Source organism: Lepeophtheirus salmonis, chromosome 14, assembly GCF_016086655.4.
Source record: "Lepeophtheirus salmonis chromosome 14, UVic_Lsal_1.4, whole genome shotgun sequence".
In the NCBI taxonomy this organism is placed as follows: domain Eukaryota; kingdom Metazoa; phylum Arthropoda; class Copepoda; order Siphonostomatoida; family Caligidae; genus Lepeophtheirus; species Lepeophtheirus salmonis.
Genome location: NC_052144.2, coordinates 11,715,707 through 11,736,418, shown reverse-complemented (window position 1 = coordinate 11,736,418; position 20,712 = coordinate 11,715,707). Strand labels below are relative to the sequence as shown.

Here is a 20,712-nt window from a genome sequence, read left to right as displayed (position 1 = left end):
AAGGAAGTTTAAATTGTAACTAGACAACAACCTCATGGAGTGTGAAAATATTAGCTTTATGACTACAGATTTAAAAATTCATATTTATTGTCTATATATGTATATATAAAGATATCTTTAAAAAAAAATTGGATCTTTTTTTTTTAGTGACGGAAAATTTTGGAAAAAAAAGTTTCTTTTGCTTGAAAAAGCAATTTAAAATAATAAACAAAAATAATTAAAACAAAATGTAGTTGTATATTTATAAGTCCTCAAAATTGACAAACTTAATAAACTAATAACATATTAGCATTGTAACATAATGTCTCTGCTTACAAAATTACACTATTATAATTTAATAAAAGGTTATAATCGATAAGAAATAAATATTATTTAAGCCTCTAAATAATATGGATTTAAAAGGAGTAAGGTACATAAGTGGGATATGGTGCTGGTGCTGGAGCTTGAACTGGAGCTATAGAAACAGGAGCAGCTTCGTATCGAACATCCGCAACGAATCCACTGTCTCCTTCAACGGTGTATGTAACAGTTTTGATGCGACCATCAGGCAGTGCAACCTTGTAGGATCCAGAAACGGCACCATTATCAGCTTGTTCATCTGCAGAGATATCTACACCAGATTCAGCGTCTAATATGGAGTAAACATAGGCATAGTTTGCTGGTGGAGCTGGAGGAGGAGGTGGTGATGAAGGGGGTCCATAGGGGTTATATGCAGGTGCTGGTGGTGGGGGAGGAGGAGGTGGTGGTGGAGGGGGTGGGTATGGTCCATAGACTGGTGCAGGTACTGGCACAGGAGGGGATGGTGGAGCAGGTGCTGGAGAGGGGATTGGGTTATAGTAGAATTGTGGTGCAGCATTAGCTAAAGCAAAGCTAAGTGCAATGCAGGACAATAATGATTTTGTATGCATCTTAAGGACTTTTAATTTAAAACTGCTTGATTATTCAATTGCTACCTCATGTTTTATAGGATTTGAGTTTACGCGCATTCCTTTGCAAGCGCTACGAAATTAATATTATTTTTCTTTTTGAAGAGTGGGTGCTCTCAATATATTTTTCCCTTTTAAAATATTTAACAGAATAAAAAAAATCTATAAATATAAAAAAAATGATTATATTCAAATTTTAGAATAAGAGTCACATTTACAGAATACATTTCCGTTTAAAATAGTTTGACTTGTTTCTTTTGGAATCACTCACTAAATATTAAACATAAATTTATGATAAAAGGTATTATGCATGTTTATATTTATTTGTGTAATAACAAAATACTACAAAATTAAGGAGTATAATTCTTCACTGTATCACATTTAAAAAAATATATAGTTCATATTACTCAAAAATATTCGTGTTCATGATTTCAAATTAAATAAAAATGTATGTACTAAATATTTATTTTTGAAATATATTTTGTTGGAATACTGTGAGGGATACTTTTTATACTTTAGAACTATCAATGGGAGGATACACCTTAAGGATGAAGGAAAATCCATAATTAAAAAACTTGATCTTTTTTATCATAAAGGAGGCCAAACTTTCGAAAATGTACACTAGATATTGGAATACCAGATCAACGGTGGGTTTTTTGATAGCTTAGAAATACTCCTATATAAAGAACATTCCAAAAAATATTTTAAATCAAGCTTAATGTAAGAGTATTATCAATTTTGGCAAGTTGTTAAAAAGGCAATCTGTGAACTAATGCTGCACAGTTCCATAATTTTACTAGAGTTCTAACGCGTTTAATATGGCATTATACTTAACAGATATTGGAACTGGTACTTGAAATTCCTCAAAGACATAGAAAATTGTTTCACCAACAAAAAAAGTGGTGCTTATAAAAAAGGGAAAAATTCTTGTTATTTGATCTTACTTCAAACATAAACTATGAGGACACTCATGTACATTATGCATGTCTTTATTTATTTGTATAACCACAAAATACTACAGAATTAAGGAATATAATTCATCACTCTGTCACATTTAAAAAAATATATAGTTCATATTACTCAAAAAGCTACGTGTTCATGATGTTAAATTAAATAAAAATGTATATTCTTTGTAAATACTTAATAAATATTTAACCCATACAACCTTTAAAATTATTAAATGAAGAATTTGGATAATTCACCTTAAAATAAATTTAGAGATATACCAATAAAAATTTTCAGCCAATTTCAATTTTATCTTTATGGCAAATTCATACTGTGATTATATAGTACTAGGTGGTCCATGGAAATATGATCGCATACAAATGCAATACTTAATTAGGATTGAGTAATTGAAATTAATTCATATACCGATATATTATATTATAAGTAAATAGTTACTAAACAAAACAAATCTGAGCTCTATATCTAATGACACTAAAATGTGATCAACGAATTCCATTAGTGCAAACTCCCAATGTAAGTATACAAGTAGTTGACTGTAGCCAGGACCACTGTATACGCCGTTAACAAGCCCGAAATAATATAAAAAAAAGAAAGGATCCATCGAAAAGGCAAAACTGGTCCAGCGGAGTTAAAGAAAACAGCTTAAGCCATCCCCTCAATTCAATAACCCATGCTAGGTACGTCGAAGTTTCACATAAGACTGTCAAAAAAGCTACTTAAATAGTGTATTTAATATCTTTGTGAGGCGGGAGAGGCCACTTTTGATAATTGCAATGAAAAAAACTCACCTCTGCTATTGCAATACTATTTGAAATAATCTTAAGAATGCCACAGCTAAACAGGTAGTAATCTTCAGCGATGACAAGACCTTGTCAGTCAACCCTGTGAAGAACAGGCATAATGACATATACTTCAGCTTCGGAGATATCTATGAATCAATGATGGCACTTAGTACTACAAAACATCCTGCATGCGCGATGTCCTTTGGATTTGAGGGCTCTTAGAGCAAGGTAGCTCCTCTGGCGTGGTTTCTGGTCTGATACAGACTCACAAGAACCGACTATTTGACTGCCTTCGAGGAAAACCTTTTGCCGCGGGTGCAGTCCAACTATCCTGATGAATATATAATTTTCCCAACGGTATGGTGAGCCTGCACATACCTCAAAAAAGGCACAGGAATGTTTGGCCAAAAACATTCCATTTTGGCTGCAACCTAGATTTACTATTTTAAAAGACCGATTGAAGAAAAAATAATTTTATCATGCATCGTAAAGGTAAAGCCCATAGGACTAGGTCAGTCTTTAGTATGATTCTCACTTCCTTTTATTGGGTTGAGCACTTGAAATATTTAGGGTAAAATTTTACTAAGTTTTTTTGCTCAATAAGGAATATGAATAATTACTGGCAGAATCGTTAGTATTGAGCAAATTTAGATATTTCAAAAGTGATTAATATTTTTTTATTAAACACATTTTGTAAAAACTGTATTAAAGATAAATTCATAATTAATTTATCTTTTGAGTGTTGTATGTTTTTTATCAACTGTTATTACTTTCAATTTTCATTTATACAGATAAAAAATACGACTACTATAGAGAAAGTGAACTACATTTAGCTATGCTTGAATGAAAATCCCACATCGCATCTATTTCTCTACATAATTGGTAACATGAGTTGTAAGATCACCTACATTGCTTCTCTCGCAATAAAAATGTCTGAATAAGGATGTTAATCCTGGATTTTTTAAGAAAAAGAAATCCAGTATATTCCATCGGCTCCACGTTATCAAAAAATATTTTAAAAAGTGAATTATGACCCTTTAGTAAATATTCGTTGTGGTTTTTGGTTTGTTTATGTAAAGATTGTTTACCAAGTTTTTTTAAAGATTAATTTTAAGAATATTTGTTCAAATTTTATTCCAATGCAATATTTATAAATTATAATGTATATTTATCTACATGCTATGCAATTGCTCCGGATTTATTATGAGTGTATGTTCAGTGTAATACATAAACCAAATAACTTTTAAGTTAGAAGAAAGTTAATAGCAATGCAAGTAAATATTTTAATAAAACAAATCCCTTTCTCAAAAAGGAAGGGATGTTTAGAGCAATACAATAATATTATAATGTGCCATGGTAGAAGTTCTCACTTATCTAAAGTAAAAATTATAATCTTTATTTTAAGTATAGCAATCAATTATTTGATAAAAAATGAACAAATCCAAATTTGGGAATTTTCATCATTTTATAAAAACTTACTGTATGATTTACTTTTGGCATGATTTTTTTTAATGCCCAAATAAATTAATACTTGGTTTGAAAAATGCAATTAAAAGAAAAGGGTTGACTTTAGATATAAATTTGCTTAATTTTACTAATTACTACTTCAAGTTTTAAATGATTTGAGTAAAGGTATATAACATAAATGACATATAAGTGGATTTAAGCCTTTCAGTTGAATTTTCTTAGCCATTTTCTTATACAATATTTTACTTATGATTATAAATGTTTTATGAGTTTTATATTTTGGTTTAAATTCAGTATTTTACACCTAATTTTGTCATTACAAAAATAGTAATAATTATAATATATGTGTGAACTGAATACAAAAAAATGAATTGATTAAGATCAACAGAACAATATGACAGATAAATTATAAATAAGCTAGAGATACATTTGTCTTAGCTTCCTTGAAATGTAAGGCTTCAATATCAGAAGCAATACTGTCCAGTCAGTTAAATATATATCGCCAAATACCCAGTCCTTCAAAGGTTGACCGAGAAGATTGATGGGGAGGGAGGAGATAAAAAATTAAGAAATTTTGAGGAGCTCTTTTTGTTTGTTATTGTCGTTTGATTGTTTTTGCTTTTTTGTCTCGTCTTTTATTTATATTTTCTAGGCTAATAATTTGTAAATGTACGTTAATGAGTACTTTTGAAAAAAAAATGTATCAAAACAAACCTTATTTATAAAAAAACGTATCATCAAAAAAGTATCATGTAAAATTTTACTAATAAAACGCACCAAAATGCAATTAAATAGACCAAAAATGTTTTGATCCCACACAACAGAGGAAGAATTTATTATTTTCTAATCATCCTCATATGTTTTTTTTTGTTTCTATAAAAATATATAAAGAAAATGAAAATTTAGAATACACATATTACTATCGAAATTATTGTATTTATTAACAACAGTTGTTGATAAAGAGCTATAGTTGATGATGGAATATAAAATGAATAAAATAATATTAACTTTACTCCAAAAAACGTATGTACTTCACAATTTGCGTCCACATAATATATAAGACACTTTAAATTAGTTATTTGTGTAGAAATATGGTTTCCTTTATATATCAAGTTCATTATTTAAATAACTTTAACTGCAGATTATAAATTAACAATTTAAATTGCAATTTTCATATATCCATACAAGTACTTTTTTAATTCAAACACATAAAATCATAGTTTATTTGATTTTTTTTAATATAAATTACTTAAATTATCAATATTGCTTATTCTTTCATTTTATCCAGTTTATTCAAATAGGACTTGAATAGGTGTTGAATCATTAATAAAATATAAACTTTAGAAAAATCAAGAAAAAATAACTATTTCAAAAGGTTAGTTTTAGTTTTTATAAATGGACAAGGATAAACATAAGAATTTCCTGATCACACATTTACTTTACAGGGATTTTTGGGTTATTTACTCCTTATCAATATTCAGTTTTAAATATTTTAAAAGAGAACATGGTGTTTTTCAAGATATCCTAGATATAATTGTGGTTGCAACTAAACGTACCTTATGAAGCTGTTTTGACGAATAAAAAATATATAATTATAATTTAAATGTTGGACGTTAAAATAAACCAGATGACATATTATGGTTATTGAATTTGTTTATGGCATAAAAGAAGGATTAAACGTGAAAGGTTAAATAACATACGCGAAGAACAATTTTTATTTTCTAATCTGCTTTTATTTTTTTTTCCAAATAAAAAAATATCAAAAATGGAAGTGGAGTAATGGCAATGAAAAAGAAAGCAAAAGTGACTATGTGTAATAAATGGAAATTTATTTTAAGCTAATGAAATAAATATTAACAATGAATGAATATTAAGAAAGGAAAAATAAGCAAATTCGATAGGAATTAGTTTGGAAGAAGTGCTAATCACTTAATTCTCCTTCATATATAATAGACATACTGTACAAAACTCAATTCTATTAAATCAGCTTCAAATAATTTTATAAATTTTTCATCTGTCTATTTTTGTCCCTTACAAATTTTCCATTCCCATTTCTTTCTTGACATTTTTTCTAAAATCATCAATACTTTTGCAACTGTTTATTTCTGTACAACAATGATGAATATAACAAATTCTTTTTTATAACATATAATTTTGTCTAACGAGGATAAATAAAACCCAGTCTTGTTTTATGTTATTCATCTATGATAATTCATGAAAAATCTTAAAATAATCATATTTGTACACTTTATTCGTTCTTCCAAAAAACAAAAAAAAAATAATATCAGTGAAAGCAGAAGATTTCCTCTTTTTTATTTTAGTCAATTTTAATGTATTTGCTATTAAAATGAATTATTTAGCAGTGGTCCAAGCAATCAGGGCTCAGGATTTATCTCAAAAAAGTTTTGATTATGATTGGAGGCTAAATATCTTTTGGTAATTTCATTTTATAATAATATAAGTGTATTAATTATAGAATGATTTCTCTGTACCACTTTTTGTAGAGTTGTTCCGGTCCTGAGACTAAGCCTAATCTTTTGTCTTTTCCAATTACACAGGGTAAAAAACTGGTGTTTGAGACAATTAAATTTTTTGAATTGATAATGGTATCATTTGAATTGAGCATAATATACATCCATTTACCAAACATTTACAAAAGTAAAATAAATAAGTTTGAGGTAAATAAGTTTTTTCCTCCATTCTTCAAATGTCGCACTCTAAAGCATTTTTGAAGAGTGAAACCATTATTTATTCTTTTGTGTTTCGAACTATCTTCTTATTTGAGGCAGTAAAATACAATCCATTTTTTTGTGATTAAATATTTCAATCTTCCAAATAAAGAAAGTTCTGGAATTTATGAAATTTTAATTTTTAATACATCCCAACATGTGTACATCATCTTTTTACGATATGGTGTCTACAAGCAAGCCACAATAACTTTTTAATCAGCAATAGTTAAATAAATATGAAAGTCTTGCATAGTTTCTTAATGATTCATGCTGTTGTCAAAAAAAAAGTATTACTCAAACCTCGAATACCTCGGCATCCTTACCATAATACTTTATAAATTTGGAAACGAACCCTATTAAGTAAAGAGTAAAAATTAGCCTGTGTTACATTTATTTATGGATATAATTAAACAGAAGGTTGAACAATAATAATTACTCTTCTAACGCCTCTCTGTTCCACCAATAATACCGTCAATGACTATTTTCATTATCCTTAGATTAAAAAAAATTACTGCCTGCAGGCAAAAAATATTTACACTACTTTCTAAAAACATTTTATCTTGTAGAGATTAACGGAGAAAATGATTAATTTAAAAGTGAACATAAGTAATAATTTTCAAAAAATATATGTTGTATCAAATATCACAAAGCTTTGTTTAATATATATACATAATATATTTGAAAAAAAAGTTTTTAGGTCAAAATTAAATTTGTCCTTCAGAAAAACTTTTGGAATATTTTTTTATTGTGGACCGAGTAGTAATCCAATAACATTATCCTAGTAACAAAAAAAAATAACTCACGTGGTATAGTATGGCGTATAAAACGAGATAATCATTTATAGTATAGCATTGGAAGTCGATAATATCTATAGATAATGAGTTGCAGGGCGTTTGAAAAAATCTATCAGATATTTAGCTTAGGTTAGACTCTTGAGAAATAAACTAATCGACAATAATATATTGAAGGAAATAATGGAATACACACCATCAACTGCAACACCTGTTTCATTTTAGTCTTTCTGAGAAGTTGTAACAAAAACAAACAAAAAATCTCTTAATAATTGTATTAGTTATGGATTAAATGTTTTCCGAATATCTTTGTCAATTTTGTTTTCCTTATTTTACTATTTTTACAAATATAAAGTTGATCACATTTATATCCTTTCAATTTGGTAAAAATTGTCATATTTGAAAAATATCAAATTTTTATTTATTAGGGTGATCACTTTGTCCTGATCTTTTTTTCTAGGGCCCTTTCTTTAGTATTAAGGATCAATATTCTGAGAATAAAACTTGAATTTGATAAAAATTTGCAAATAACTATCTAGTGTTGGCATTCTTATTTAAGATTGGTATGAATACGCAAAAAAATTGTTTTTTCTTTGTTTTCTGCTTTGTGATTTGGAAGAGTAAAATTAATTAGTGTACCTACACTACTGCTCAAAACAATAGATATACTCAATCAAAATCAACTTTTAATTTATTGTGTAAGAATCAATGTTTAGAAAATGTTTGTGATACATTTTTGATTTGATGTGTGATCAGAAAATTCTTATGTTTCTCCTTGTACGTTAATCGAAACTAAACCAAAATTTTGAATATGTTATTTTTGTTGATTTAAAAAAAAAAATTATATTTTATTAATGATTCAACACGATACAAGTAATATTTGAATAAACTTGATAAAATGAAAGATTAAGCAATGTTGATAATTTAATTACTTTTAAATAGATTAATGCAGCATTAGATACATAAACTTATATGGTTTATGTAGATATCTGCTAAAATTTAACATTTTGAGAATATTTGATATGCAAATATATGCGACATATTTAGTTTACAAGGATAAATAAAACACCTTCCAATTTAAAAAAATCGACACACTTTTTTTTTTCCTTTTTTAGGAAAAAAATCTTCAATATTCAAAGATTTATTAAATCTATCAAGTAATTGTATGCATAGAATATCGTCTTTGGCTTCTATTTCAAATGGACTCATCAATTTTGTTTTCCAACACTCCAAGTAAAGATTGCGGTAAATTATTCCACGATATTAGACACACTTTTTTGGTATGTCCACAATTACATATTCTGAGATCATTAATTAGTTTAAGCCTGTGGGTCTAGAAGAATGTAATGTTTAGTATAAATGTCAATGTCAGCAATAATTCTATTCGGGGTTTTATCAAAAAATAAAGAAAATTTCCTAACAAGTTAGGTCAATAAGGATTGCTTTATTAATTGTTAAGAGGTACTTACCAAAGAATATAACTGTAGGAGAACCTGTGGTTGCAAAGGATATTCGTGGTATTTTAATTTCTGCAATGACAAGATATTGTGCGTTCAAATTGAAGATCCCGAGGACGATTGAGGGTGTTTCGTACTTAGCCTCAGATATCATTCATAAAATGCATTAAGATATTTTCGTTCCTTGCAGAAATTACAGAAACTTTTTAGAAAAATAATAAATAACGTGTTTTTGTTAGTTCAAAGGAAAGTTTGCTACTATTCATATATGTTTGTAATTTTTTTATTTTAGATTTGATTAAAGTTATGAATATTTTATAATTGTTAAATATAATCTGGTGATTTTTGTTACGACAATAATATTTAATTATAATTGTGTAAATGCATCTTCATTAGAAAATCATAAATAATTCTTATTTTGAAAATGATTTGCTTTCTAAATAAAGGTTTAAAAAAAAAGATTTGTGGTTTTTTCTTTTTTTAAAAACAATTGTAGGTTAAGTTGTGAAAATATAGTTTAAGTTATTAAAAAATTATCACGCTATATATATTTTTAAATTTTAAAAGTATAAGTTTCAATATTTTAAACGATTAAATGAGCGTATTCCAATACACATCAACATAAAATGAAAATCATTTTCATTTTTATCATTAATTTTATTACAATTTTTCATACAACTATAGTACCGAACCATTTAATATATCAAAGTATGATGAAAATTAATGATCTTGAGAGCACTCATTCGTCAAGAAAAATTTAATAAAATAAAATACGCCAGCCCATTTATCATCTACGCCTCTATACAAGATCCTATAAAACATGAAGTACCAAATAAATAATCAAGCAGTTTCAAATCAGAAGAACTAAACATGCATACAAAATCATTATTATCCTGCATTGCACTTAGCTTTGCGTTAGCTAATGCTGCACCACAATTCTACTATAATCCAATCCCTCCTCCAGCACCTGTTCCACCACCCCCTCCTTCAACAGCACCTACCCCAGTCTATGGACCATACCCACCCCTCCACCACCACCTCCTCCTCCCCCACCACCAGCACCTGCATATAGCCCCTATGGACCCCCTTCACCACCACCTCCTCCTCCACCTCCACCAGCAAACTATGCCTATTCTTACTCCGTATTAGACGCTGAATCTGGTGTAGATATCTCAGCAGATGAACAAGCTGATAATGGAGCCGTTTCTGGATCCTACAAGGTGGCTCTTCCCGATGGTCGTATCAAGGCTGTTACCTACACCGTAGTCGGAGACAGTGGATTCGTTGCTGATGTACAATACGAAGCTGCTCCTGTTTCTGTAGCTCCAGTTCAAGCTCCTGCTCCTGCACCATATCCAACATATGTACCTTACTCCTTTTAAAATCCCTGTTGTTTAGTGGGTTCACTAATATATATATTTCTTATTATCAAACGCTTTGTTATTAAATAATAAACTTTGTTAGCACACTCTATACTTTACATGTATTCGTAAGAACATCATGAACACAAATTTTATTATAATATTAAAACGTTAAATAATTTTGTATACAAAAAGAAATTGAACGACTTACTTTATTATATATACATATATAAAAGAGTTAGATTGTGTATATGTGTGTGTATCTATAATGGGTGCCCATGCCGTTGCTTTTTGGGGGTGTCATTTAAAAGAAGGCTTATTCCATCCCTAAAGTACCAAAATAGTTTGGTAGACTATGTAAACAGGAGGTTGAATAATGAATCAAAAAATGACTGGCGTACAAAAAATGAACAATAATTGTAAAATAATTATGTTTTTCTAAGTGTATTCAAAATCAAAACAGTTATCCTTTATGGAGGGTTATTTTTCCACCACATTATTCAAAATATATTTTTTGCTTGGGATGACCAGTATTTTGTATTTCTAAAGACAAAATTGATGCTCCAGTGTCTCCGGATCTCAGATGAATTACGAAACAAATCCTGGTAGTTTGGGTTTTTCTATACAATTTCAATTTCTTCTATTTGTTAGTTTTTTTTGAAAAATTAGTAAAAACAAAGCATTTTTTTTGCAAATCTGAGCAACTCCGGGTAAATATTTGCAGGATAATTATCTATATTAAGTCATGTTAACTGTATTTTGAGTAAAATACGATATCCCAACATTTTCAACTCATTTTTACAACTTCAATTCTTTTTTATCTAGAGACTTAAACAAACGAACATCAGCCTATCGTAATTAATAAAGTAATGCAATTTATTAAAAATTAAACTTCGTTTAGTTTAATATATCTGTAAATGTTATCATATAATAAATATATCTACAAATATTAGAAAAAACCAAAATGTGATTTTACGTAATATTCATTTATATACGAGTTCATTTAAAAAAAGTCGAAACCGAGTTGTTACATAGATTCATAATAAGTATATAAATATAAGCTAAGGCATTACTTCCGTGTAATTTGTATTTAGGGAATTGATCAAGGTTTTTATATATAGATTACCGGTTGAACATCAACTTTGCTAGATTGTGTCATATTTTGTTTTGGCTTTTTTAGTAAAATATAACTACGCATATAAGAGAAGTTGAAAGGAACCAATTTTGCAATTTTGAACAATTTATATTCCTTCCATATATATACATTATTTAATAACATATTATAACATTAACATTTTATACTTTTCCATAGTATTTCTAGTATAAATATACCACAAAAATTTTTCCTAATAGCAATTTACATGCATGTACATAAATTTCTACATAATTTTTGTCTTAAGGTTTTTTTATTAATGTACGCGTTCTGGATTATATAAGGCATCAAAAAAAATACAAAAACGTTATATAGTTCTAATTTTGAAGTATTTCTAAATTGATGTGCCTAGCTTTGGGGGTTTTTAAATGTTTCAACTGTGTTAGTTTGCTTATTCAAAAAAAAAATATTATATAATTATTGTGGATTTTTTTTTTAAGTCAAAAATTTATATTTGAGAAAAAAAGTTTTTTCCGAAATTGGAGTGAATTGATTATAACCCAAAGACTACAATATGTTTTGGTCACGACTACACCGCATAAAAGACATAATAGAGGATTTTCATCTTTTCTGGGAATTCTTGGTTTTACAGACCCCTTCCTTTGGCACTAAAAAAGAGGTAGTGTAATGGGTCTTTCAGCACGACAATTATCCCAATACTAAAGCCAAAACAAAACAAATATTTTTCAATAAAGAAGCTTGTTAAGATAATGGAGGGGTCAGACAGTCTTATAAAAATTATTTATCATTGGAAAAACATTCAAACTCGACATGGGGTCATATACTTATTTTCTCTAGTATAAATGTCAAGTAGTTTGTCTTTTATTTAAAAAATCCACTTTTGTGATTTAGAAAAAAATGATAAAAATTGAAAGAATTAATAGACCAAAAACTGTTGTGGCAGCCTTGGCCCATACAAGGATATACTTCTGGTTTAACTTAAAGGTATAATTATTATCTAAGAATTGTTAAACAAAAAGATAAGCCTATTAAATTCATTCTTGCCACTAAACTAAAGGCTCCTTTCTCCAGAAAAGAGACTCTCTATAACAACATAATCAGCCCCCTCCTAAAAAAAACCAAGTATGGAAATTTTGAACCAAAGTTTATTTTATACATTGGTTGTGCGTAAGATTCTTAACCTCTATGAATTCCTTAGAGTATTGAGATTGACCTCAAGCTTTTTTTTGTTAATATGTTCTTTGACATATACATAAACATTTATATATATACAATTATTAAACTATAATTTTTATGAGAATTTAATCTGTTCAATAAAGCCAAAGAGTGACACTGAATAACTAATTTAACGTATTACTTTGCAAATATTTTGAAATACCCATGGCCAATAAGCACCCTATTGAAGAATTGGTTATTATGCAATGTATTAAATTATTTGAAGGTAAAGGACCTCTAAAGTGGCATATGTATTAAGCAATCTTCACTTTAGAAAATTTAGGAGTGGATTAGTTTATTGACATGATGTTAAACAGAGTTTAATTTACAAATTTATAAAGGTTTTTATGATAACCTTTGTTTTGTGATTTATTTTATCAAAATATTTAAAGATCGTAAATTTGGTTTAGCTACATTTTGAAAGGATTGTTACGTAGAAATTTGTTGATTGTTCACTGTTACTGATTATTTGATTTACCGAATTTAAGCAATTGGTATCTTTGCAATTTGTTTATTTTCTTCAAAGTAGGCGTAACTGTGGGAGTATTCGCCCTGGTATACATTTTTGGATATATTAAAAATTAATATTTCAAAAAGTCCAGAACTATATTAATTTGGACAATTGAAAAAAAGTTTTAAAATATTTAATCACAAAAAATGGATTTTCATTTACTGCCTCGAATAAAAAGAGAGAACAAAGAACTGATTCAGCTCAAACTCATATATCTTGCACCTGAAGCTTTTTACAATGTTTGGTGAATAGATGTATGTTAGGGTCAAATATCAATATTAGTATCAATTCAAATAGTTGTATTGTCTCAAACAACAGTTTCTCAACACCCTTCCACCCCCTATTCCCATGTGTCCAGTATGTATTCTAGGTATATACTAGAGGAGTAGGTTTTTGTATTAATAAGAATATAGATGTTCCTATAAACAAGCCTTGCTTATTCTTCCACGCCTTTCCTTTTCCACATTTCTTTTGTTCGTCATGGATCCCTCCGTTTATTAAATAATTGGTATATCGGCAACCTTCGTCAAGACACAACATTGGTGACATAGGATGGGATCAAGTTCACATGACGCCCCCGCTGTATCGTATAGGCCAATACTACCACAGTTACGCCTGCTTTTAAGATAAGTAAACAAATTGCAAAGATACCAATTGCTAAAGTTCAGTAAATCAAATAATCAGTAACAATGAACAATCAACAAGTTTCTACGTAACAATCCTCTGAAAATGTAGATAAGCCAAATTTATGATATATAAATATTTTGATATTTTAATCACGAAAAACAGCTTAGTATAAAGATCATTATAAATTTGAAATTAAACTCTGTTCAACACCATGTCAATATACAAATATACGTACTTCTAACTGTCCTAAAATGAAGATCGCTTAATACATACACCAACTTTAAAAAAACTTTAAAGTTACTTTACCTTCAAATTATTTAATATCCTGCGTAATATCCAATGCTTCAATAGAGTGCTTATTGGCCTTGGGTACTTCAAAATATTACCAATGTAATACGTTAAATTAGTTATACAATATCACTATTTGGCTTTATTGAACAGATTAAATTCCCATAAAAATGATAGTTTTATAATTATATATATACAAATGTTTATAAATATGTCAAAGACTATGTATACAAAAAAAGGCTTGAGGTCAGACTCAATACTTTAAGGAATTCATAGAGGTTAATAATCCCACACACAACCAATGTATAACATAAACTTTGCTTGAAAATTTCCCTAATTTATTTTTTTAGGAGGGGGCTGATTATGTTGAAATAGAGAGTCTCGTTTCTGGGAAAAGGAACCTTTAGTTTAGTGTCCAGAATGCATTTAATAGCCTTATCTTTATCTTTAAAGTTATGTAGAGAATAATATAATGTATAAATTTAACCACAAGTATATCCTTGTATGGTGCTAAGGCTGCCACAACAGTTTTTCTCTATTAATTCTATAAATTTTGAATCATTTTTTAAAAATCACAAAATTGGATTTTTTTTAAATAAAGGACAAACTATTCTATATTTACAATAGAGAAAATAAATAATTGATCCCATTTAGAGTTTGTATGTTCTCCCACTAATAAAAATTAAATACTATTTTATTTCTTTTGAATAAGCAAACTAACAAATTGAAAACATTGAAAAAACCCAATGCTAAGCACATCAATTTATAATTTCTTCAAAATTCAAATAATAAATCGTTTTTGGATTTTTTTTTTGGTGCCTTATAGAATCCAGAACCAATACATTGAAAGAACCTTGAGGCAAAAATTATGTAGAAAATTCATGTACATGCATGTAAAATGCTATTAGTAAAAAATTTTCTCGTATATTTATTGTAGACATAGTATGGAAAAGTACCAAAAATTTTATGTAAGTACCTAAACATGTACATTAATTTGAGTTTCGTTATATTACTACTGCCTAACAATAAAATGAATATATTTCAAGTATATAATAGGTTATTTAATAATACATATATTTGGAGAGAATGTAAATTATTCAAAATCGCCAAATTGGTTCCTTCCAATTTATCTTATATACGTAGTTATATTGTAAAAATAAGTAAAAAGCCAAAATAAAATATGACACAATTTAGCAAAGTTGATGTTCAACCGGTAATCTATATATAAAAACCTTGATGAATTCCCTAAATACAAATTACACGGAAGTAATGCCTTAGCTTATATTTATGGACTTATAATGAATCTATGTAACATTTTGATTTCTATTTTTTTTAAATGAACTCGTATATAAATGTTACGTAAAATCACATTTTGGTTTTTCTAATATTTGTATATATATGTATTATATTTTAAAATTTACCACTCTATTTAACTTAACGCAGTTTAATTTCTTATAAATGCATTACTTTATTAATTACGATAAGCTGATGTTCGTTTGTTTAAGTCTCTAGATGAAAAAAAGTTAAAGTAGTAAGTATCAGTTGAAAAAGTTTTTACTCAAAATACGGTTAAAATCACATACTATAGATAATTATCCTGTAAACGTTTACCCGATGTTGTTTAGATTTGCAAAAAAAAATAGAGATTATTGAAATTGTATAGAAAAACCCAAACAACCAGAATTTTTTTCGTAATTCCATCTGAGATCCGGAGACGCTGGAGCATCAATTTTGTCTTTGGAAATACAAAATACTGGTCATCCCAAACAAAAAATATATTTTGAATAATGTTGTGGGAAAAATAACCCTCCATAAATGATAACTGTTTTGATTTTGAATACACTTAGAAAAACATAATTATTTTACAATTATTCTTTATTTTTTGTACGCCAGTCATTTTTTGATTCATTATTCAACCTCCTATTTACATAGTCTACCAAACTATTTTGGTACTTTAGGGATGGAATACGCCTTCCTTTAAATGGCACCCCCAAAAGCAACGGCGTGGGCACCCATTATAGATACACACACATATACACAATCTAACTCTTTTATATATGTATATATAATAAAGTAAGTCGTTAAATTTCTTTTTGTATACAAAATTATTTAACGTTTTAATATTATAATAAAATTTGTGTTCATGATGTTCTTACGAATACATGTAAAGTATAGAGTGTGCTAACAAAGTTAATTATTTAATAACAAAGCGTTTGATAATAAGAAATATATATTAGTGAACCCACTAAACAATAGGGATTTAAAAGGAGTAAGGTACATATGTTGGATATGGTGCAGGAGCAGGAGCTTGAACTGGAGCTACAGAAACAGGAGCAGCTTCGTATTGTACATCAGCAACGAATCCACTGTCTCCGACTACGGTGTAGGTAACAGCCTTGATACGACCATCGGGAAGAGCCACCTTGTAGGATCCAGAAACGGCTCCATTATCAGCTTGTTCATCTGCTGAGATATCTACACCAGATTCAGCGTCTAATACGGAGTAAGAATAGGCATAGTTTGCTGGTGGAGGTGGAGAAGGAGGTGGTGGTGAAGGGGGTCCATAGGGGCTATATGCAGGTGCTGGTGGTGGGGGAGGAGGAGGTGGTGGTGGAGGGGTGGGTATGGTCCATAGACTGGGGTAGGTGCTGTTGAAGGAGGGGGTGGTGGAACAGGTGCTGGAGGAGGGATTGGATTATAGTAGAATTGTGGTGCAGCATTAGCTAACGCAAAGCTAAGTGCAATGCAGGATAATAATGATTTTGTATGCATGTTTAGTTCTTCTGATTTGAAACTGCTTGATTATTTATTTGGTACTTCATGTTTTATAGGATCTTGTATGGAGGCGTAGATGATAAATGGGCTGGCGTATTTTATTTTATTAAATTTTTCTTGACGAATGATTGCTCGATATATCATTAATTTTCATCATACTTTGTTATATTAAATGGTTTGATACTAAAGTTGTATGATTAATTGTAAAAAAATTAATGATAAAAATGGAAATGATTTTCATTTTATGTTGACTGCGTATTAGAATAAGCTCATTTAATCTTATAAAATATTGAAACTTATACTTTAATTACTTAGAAAAATATATAACGTGATATTTTTGTTTAACCTAAACTATATTTTTACAACTTAACCTACAATTGTTTTCAAAAAAAAGAAAAAACATAAATCTTTTTATTTAAACCTTTATTTAGAAAGCAAATGATTTACAAAATAAAAAAGTGTGTCTAATATTCTTGAATAATTTACTGCAATCTTTACTTGGAGTGTTGAAAAACAAAATTGATGTGTCCATTTGAAATTGAAGTCAAAGACATAATTCTATGCAAACAATTACTTCATATATTTAATAAATCTTTGAATATAAAATATTTTATTCTTGTAAAAACGAAAAAAAGGAGTGTGTCGATTTTTTTTAAATTTGGAAGGTGTTTTATTTATCCTTGTAAACTTAATATGTCACATATATTTGTATTTTAAATATTCTCAAAATGGTAATTTTTTAGCAGATATCTACAATATACGTTTATGTATCTTATGCTGTATTAATATATGCAGGCAATTTCGGTACACATGCTGCTATGCTAATTCTTATATGCTTAAAGTGGTGAAGTGCAATAGCTACATACCAGAGTTTGAAACATAAATTCGACGCTTTACTTCATAGTTTGAAAATATTTTGAGAATCTTCTTTTGCAATTTTTGAAATATGGTATCTGAATATTGAGAGTATTATTTGAATTACTTAAATATTTTTGAGAAAAAAAATATATATCAGTAAGTATAAATTGCATAATTATATCATTTTTTTATTTCTAAAAAGTATTCATATTCCCGCTTTGTCTTTTTTTTAAATTTATATATAGTGTCGTTCAGGTAAATCCTGACCATCTTTTATTACATCCTGAACAATAAGGAATTATTTCTTTGCTTGTATTTTGGTAATTATGTCTGGGTAAGTTGTTAATGTTTATGTGTGCATAAATTGATTAAAGAATACATAACGTATATGTAAATTATACTAGTTAATTCTTAAACCCAATTTACTTCTATTAACTTTGCTTTAACTTAGATTTTATTGATTACCTGGATATATATAAAAGAGAGATTGTGTGTGTAGATGTCCTTAATAATTTCCCATACCGTTGAACCTAGGAAGCTAAAATTTTGAAAGGGTCCATCTTTAGAGCTGGGACAGGCTAAGACACGGATGTTGGTTTTTGGGGGAATCATATAAGGGGGCTTATGCTATACCCAAAACATAAAAACGGTTTTTTGCAGCTCAATGAGACCAGATAGGGGTTTGAGTTTTTTATCAAAAAAGTAATGGGCTAAAAAAAGAAATCGGTGTAAATTGCAATTTCGGTTATTTCAAGGGCAAATAAATGAACTTCTAATGGAATATGGGATTAGTATATAAAATAAAGTATGTAGAAATTTGTCTGAAGATTTGTTTGCATATAAATTTATGTACAACTGAAATATCCGTCATTTTCTTAATAATTTTTCAATTTTATCTTTCTTTTTTTCCATTTTTTCATCAAAGAAAAAATGCCACAACACGATGCTTTTTGCACAAAAAATGCCAACGCAACATTGTTATTGGAGTATTTTCAATTTACATAATTTTGCAATATTTGCAACGATAAACCAATTATTGATAGCTATTATTTCAAAACATAATTCTTCATAACTTTTTTGTTCTTGCAAGTACGAGAAAAGTATTGGTTAGTTTGTGTTTCTTTTACAATTCCAATAAATGCTATTAACTAATTTTTGGAAAATTATTGGAAAAAAGTTTTTTTTGCAAATTTTGATTTTGGAATTTTTTGAAGTAAATATAAAATTGACTACTCATCAAGACAATTTTGTAGATGAATATTTGTTGGTATGTTATTTGAAGTTTATAACACATTATTTTTTTTATATTCATAATAATAATACTTAGATTACAAGAATATAATTATAAAAAAATATAGTATTTCTTGGGGGAGGGGGGGGGGCGATGATGAGACTTTGTAGATTATCTTACTTAACTGGATTGGTATAATGTGAAGAATCCAGATAATTAGAATTAGAATTATCTTGATTTTTTTCGAACATAAAGAGACATTCATATTAGAATTATTAGTATATAAAAGTCTTTTCTGAATATTTTTTTAATTTTTCGAATTAATTTTACTTTCACAATGTGATTTCCTTCTTTCTCCTTAGCCCGATTAATGCTGGTTAATCCTTAGCTAGTCTCAATATACTTATGAAAAAGGAAAGTACTATGGTTTTTTAAGTGATACTAGATAAGTTTTCAAACCACAGTAAAACATTCAGCATCTTTGCAGAATTTGCAGAATTATTGATGACCCTTACTTTAATAGTAGTTATGAAAAACTTCCTTCATTACATTTGATAACGAGTCCAATTAAGGCCCTCATCGGCGGCCTACATTGATTTATGTACTTTTGATGAAAGAGCCCCCACGTATGCTCCCAACACCATTTAAGCTTACATGAGGAGATATCTTAATCTTTTAGGAGGAAAATACGTAGTTCATACAATTTAGATTAAATCACACTTGATTTATTTATTTTTGTGTTTGTAAAAATCAAAGCCTAAAAGAAGCATCATGAAAGTGGATCCACAGGTTAAGAACTTCCAATGTTAAAATAATTGAATTTTCAATTACTACTTCTGCCCACAAAAATTGCATTCGTGAACGTTAGCATATAGATAATTAAAGTATGCCAAGTATTTAAGAGGTAGTTTAGTGATATTTAATTGATATTTATAAATATTTAAATCCTTCTTAAACGATTATTCCCATGATAACAATTTTGTATTTGCGCCTGGGGACATTAACGAACCAAGTGGCCACGGAGGAAAAGAGTAAAGCTGAAAATCCCATCCTTGCTTTTTGAGAGGAATTAACTTAAAACTTGTTGAAAATATTTCAATATGATATAATTTTGAATTTATATTCAAATTAATTCAATTTTAAATGATAAATTTGTAATATTTTGCTACTGATTGCATTAATAAAGTTTTTATTAATTAATGATTGATTAATATCATATTCCTGGTATGAAGGTCCTGAGTATGAAATGAATAAATTATTAATTAATAAACACTTAATCATTGGAATGTGTGACAATTGATTAAACATTTTTTCTTTTAAAAACAGGGTAATATGGAGCATGAATCATCATCAAATATACTTATTATTTTTTTGTAATGTGTTTGTTCGTCAAAACTTAAAACTATATGAAGAAAGAATCACGTGGCTTCTACTTAAATTGTTTAATTAAATATTTGTCGAAAATTGCTTCTTATCTTCCTTTGAATTACTTTTGACTGGTGCCACACCATTAAAGAAGAACTTAATTATGTAATCAGAAAAAACGAATAAAAAAAATATACATAAGTAAAAAAGGGAATAAGATTTCATTGCTAAGTTTTAAAACGAACAGGA

At 28.4% G+C, this 20,712-nt stretch overlaps 3 protein-coding genes across 3 annotated transcripts; 1 reads left to right on the top strand and 2 right to left on the bottom strand.

Moving 5' to 3' along the window:
• Positions 1 to 217: 217 nt before the first annotated feature.
• Positions 218 to 953, bottom strand: LOC121129457 (uncharacterized). The gene has a single exon (XM_040725183.2). It carries the CDS (start codon positions 906 to 908, stop codon positions 396 to 398), a length of 513 nt encoding a protein of 170 aa, XP_040581117.1. The 5' UTR covers positions 909 to 953; the 3' UTR covers positions 218 to 395.
• A 9,112-nt stretch (positions 954 to 10,065) lies between these two features.
• On the top strand, positions 10,066 to 10,591 carry LOC121129458 (cuticle protein 7-like; the record flags this gene model as incomplete). The annotated part of the gene is made up of 1 exon (XM_040725184.2): positions 10,066 to 10,591. A coding segment is annotated over one exon (435 nt), but the record flags the coding sequence as incomplete, so codon positions are not given.
• A 5,846-nt stretch (positions 10,592 to 16,437) lies between these two features.
• On the bottom strand, positions 16,438 to 16,929 carry LOC121129460 (cuticle protein 7-like; the record flags this gene model as incomplete). The annotated part of the gene is made up of 1 exon (XM_040725186.2): positions 16,438 to 16,929. A coding segment is annotated over one exon (435 nt), but the record flags the coding sequence as incomplete, so codon positions are not given.
• Positions 16,930 to 20,712: the final 3,783 nt, after the last annotated feature.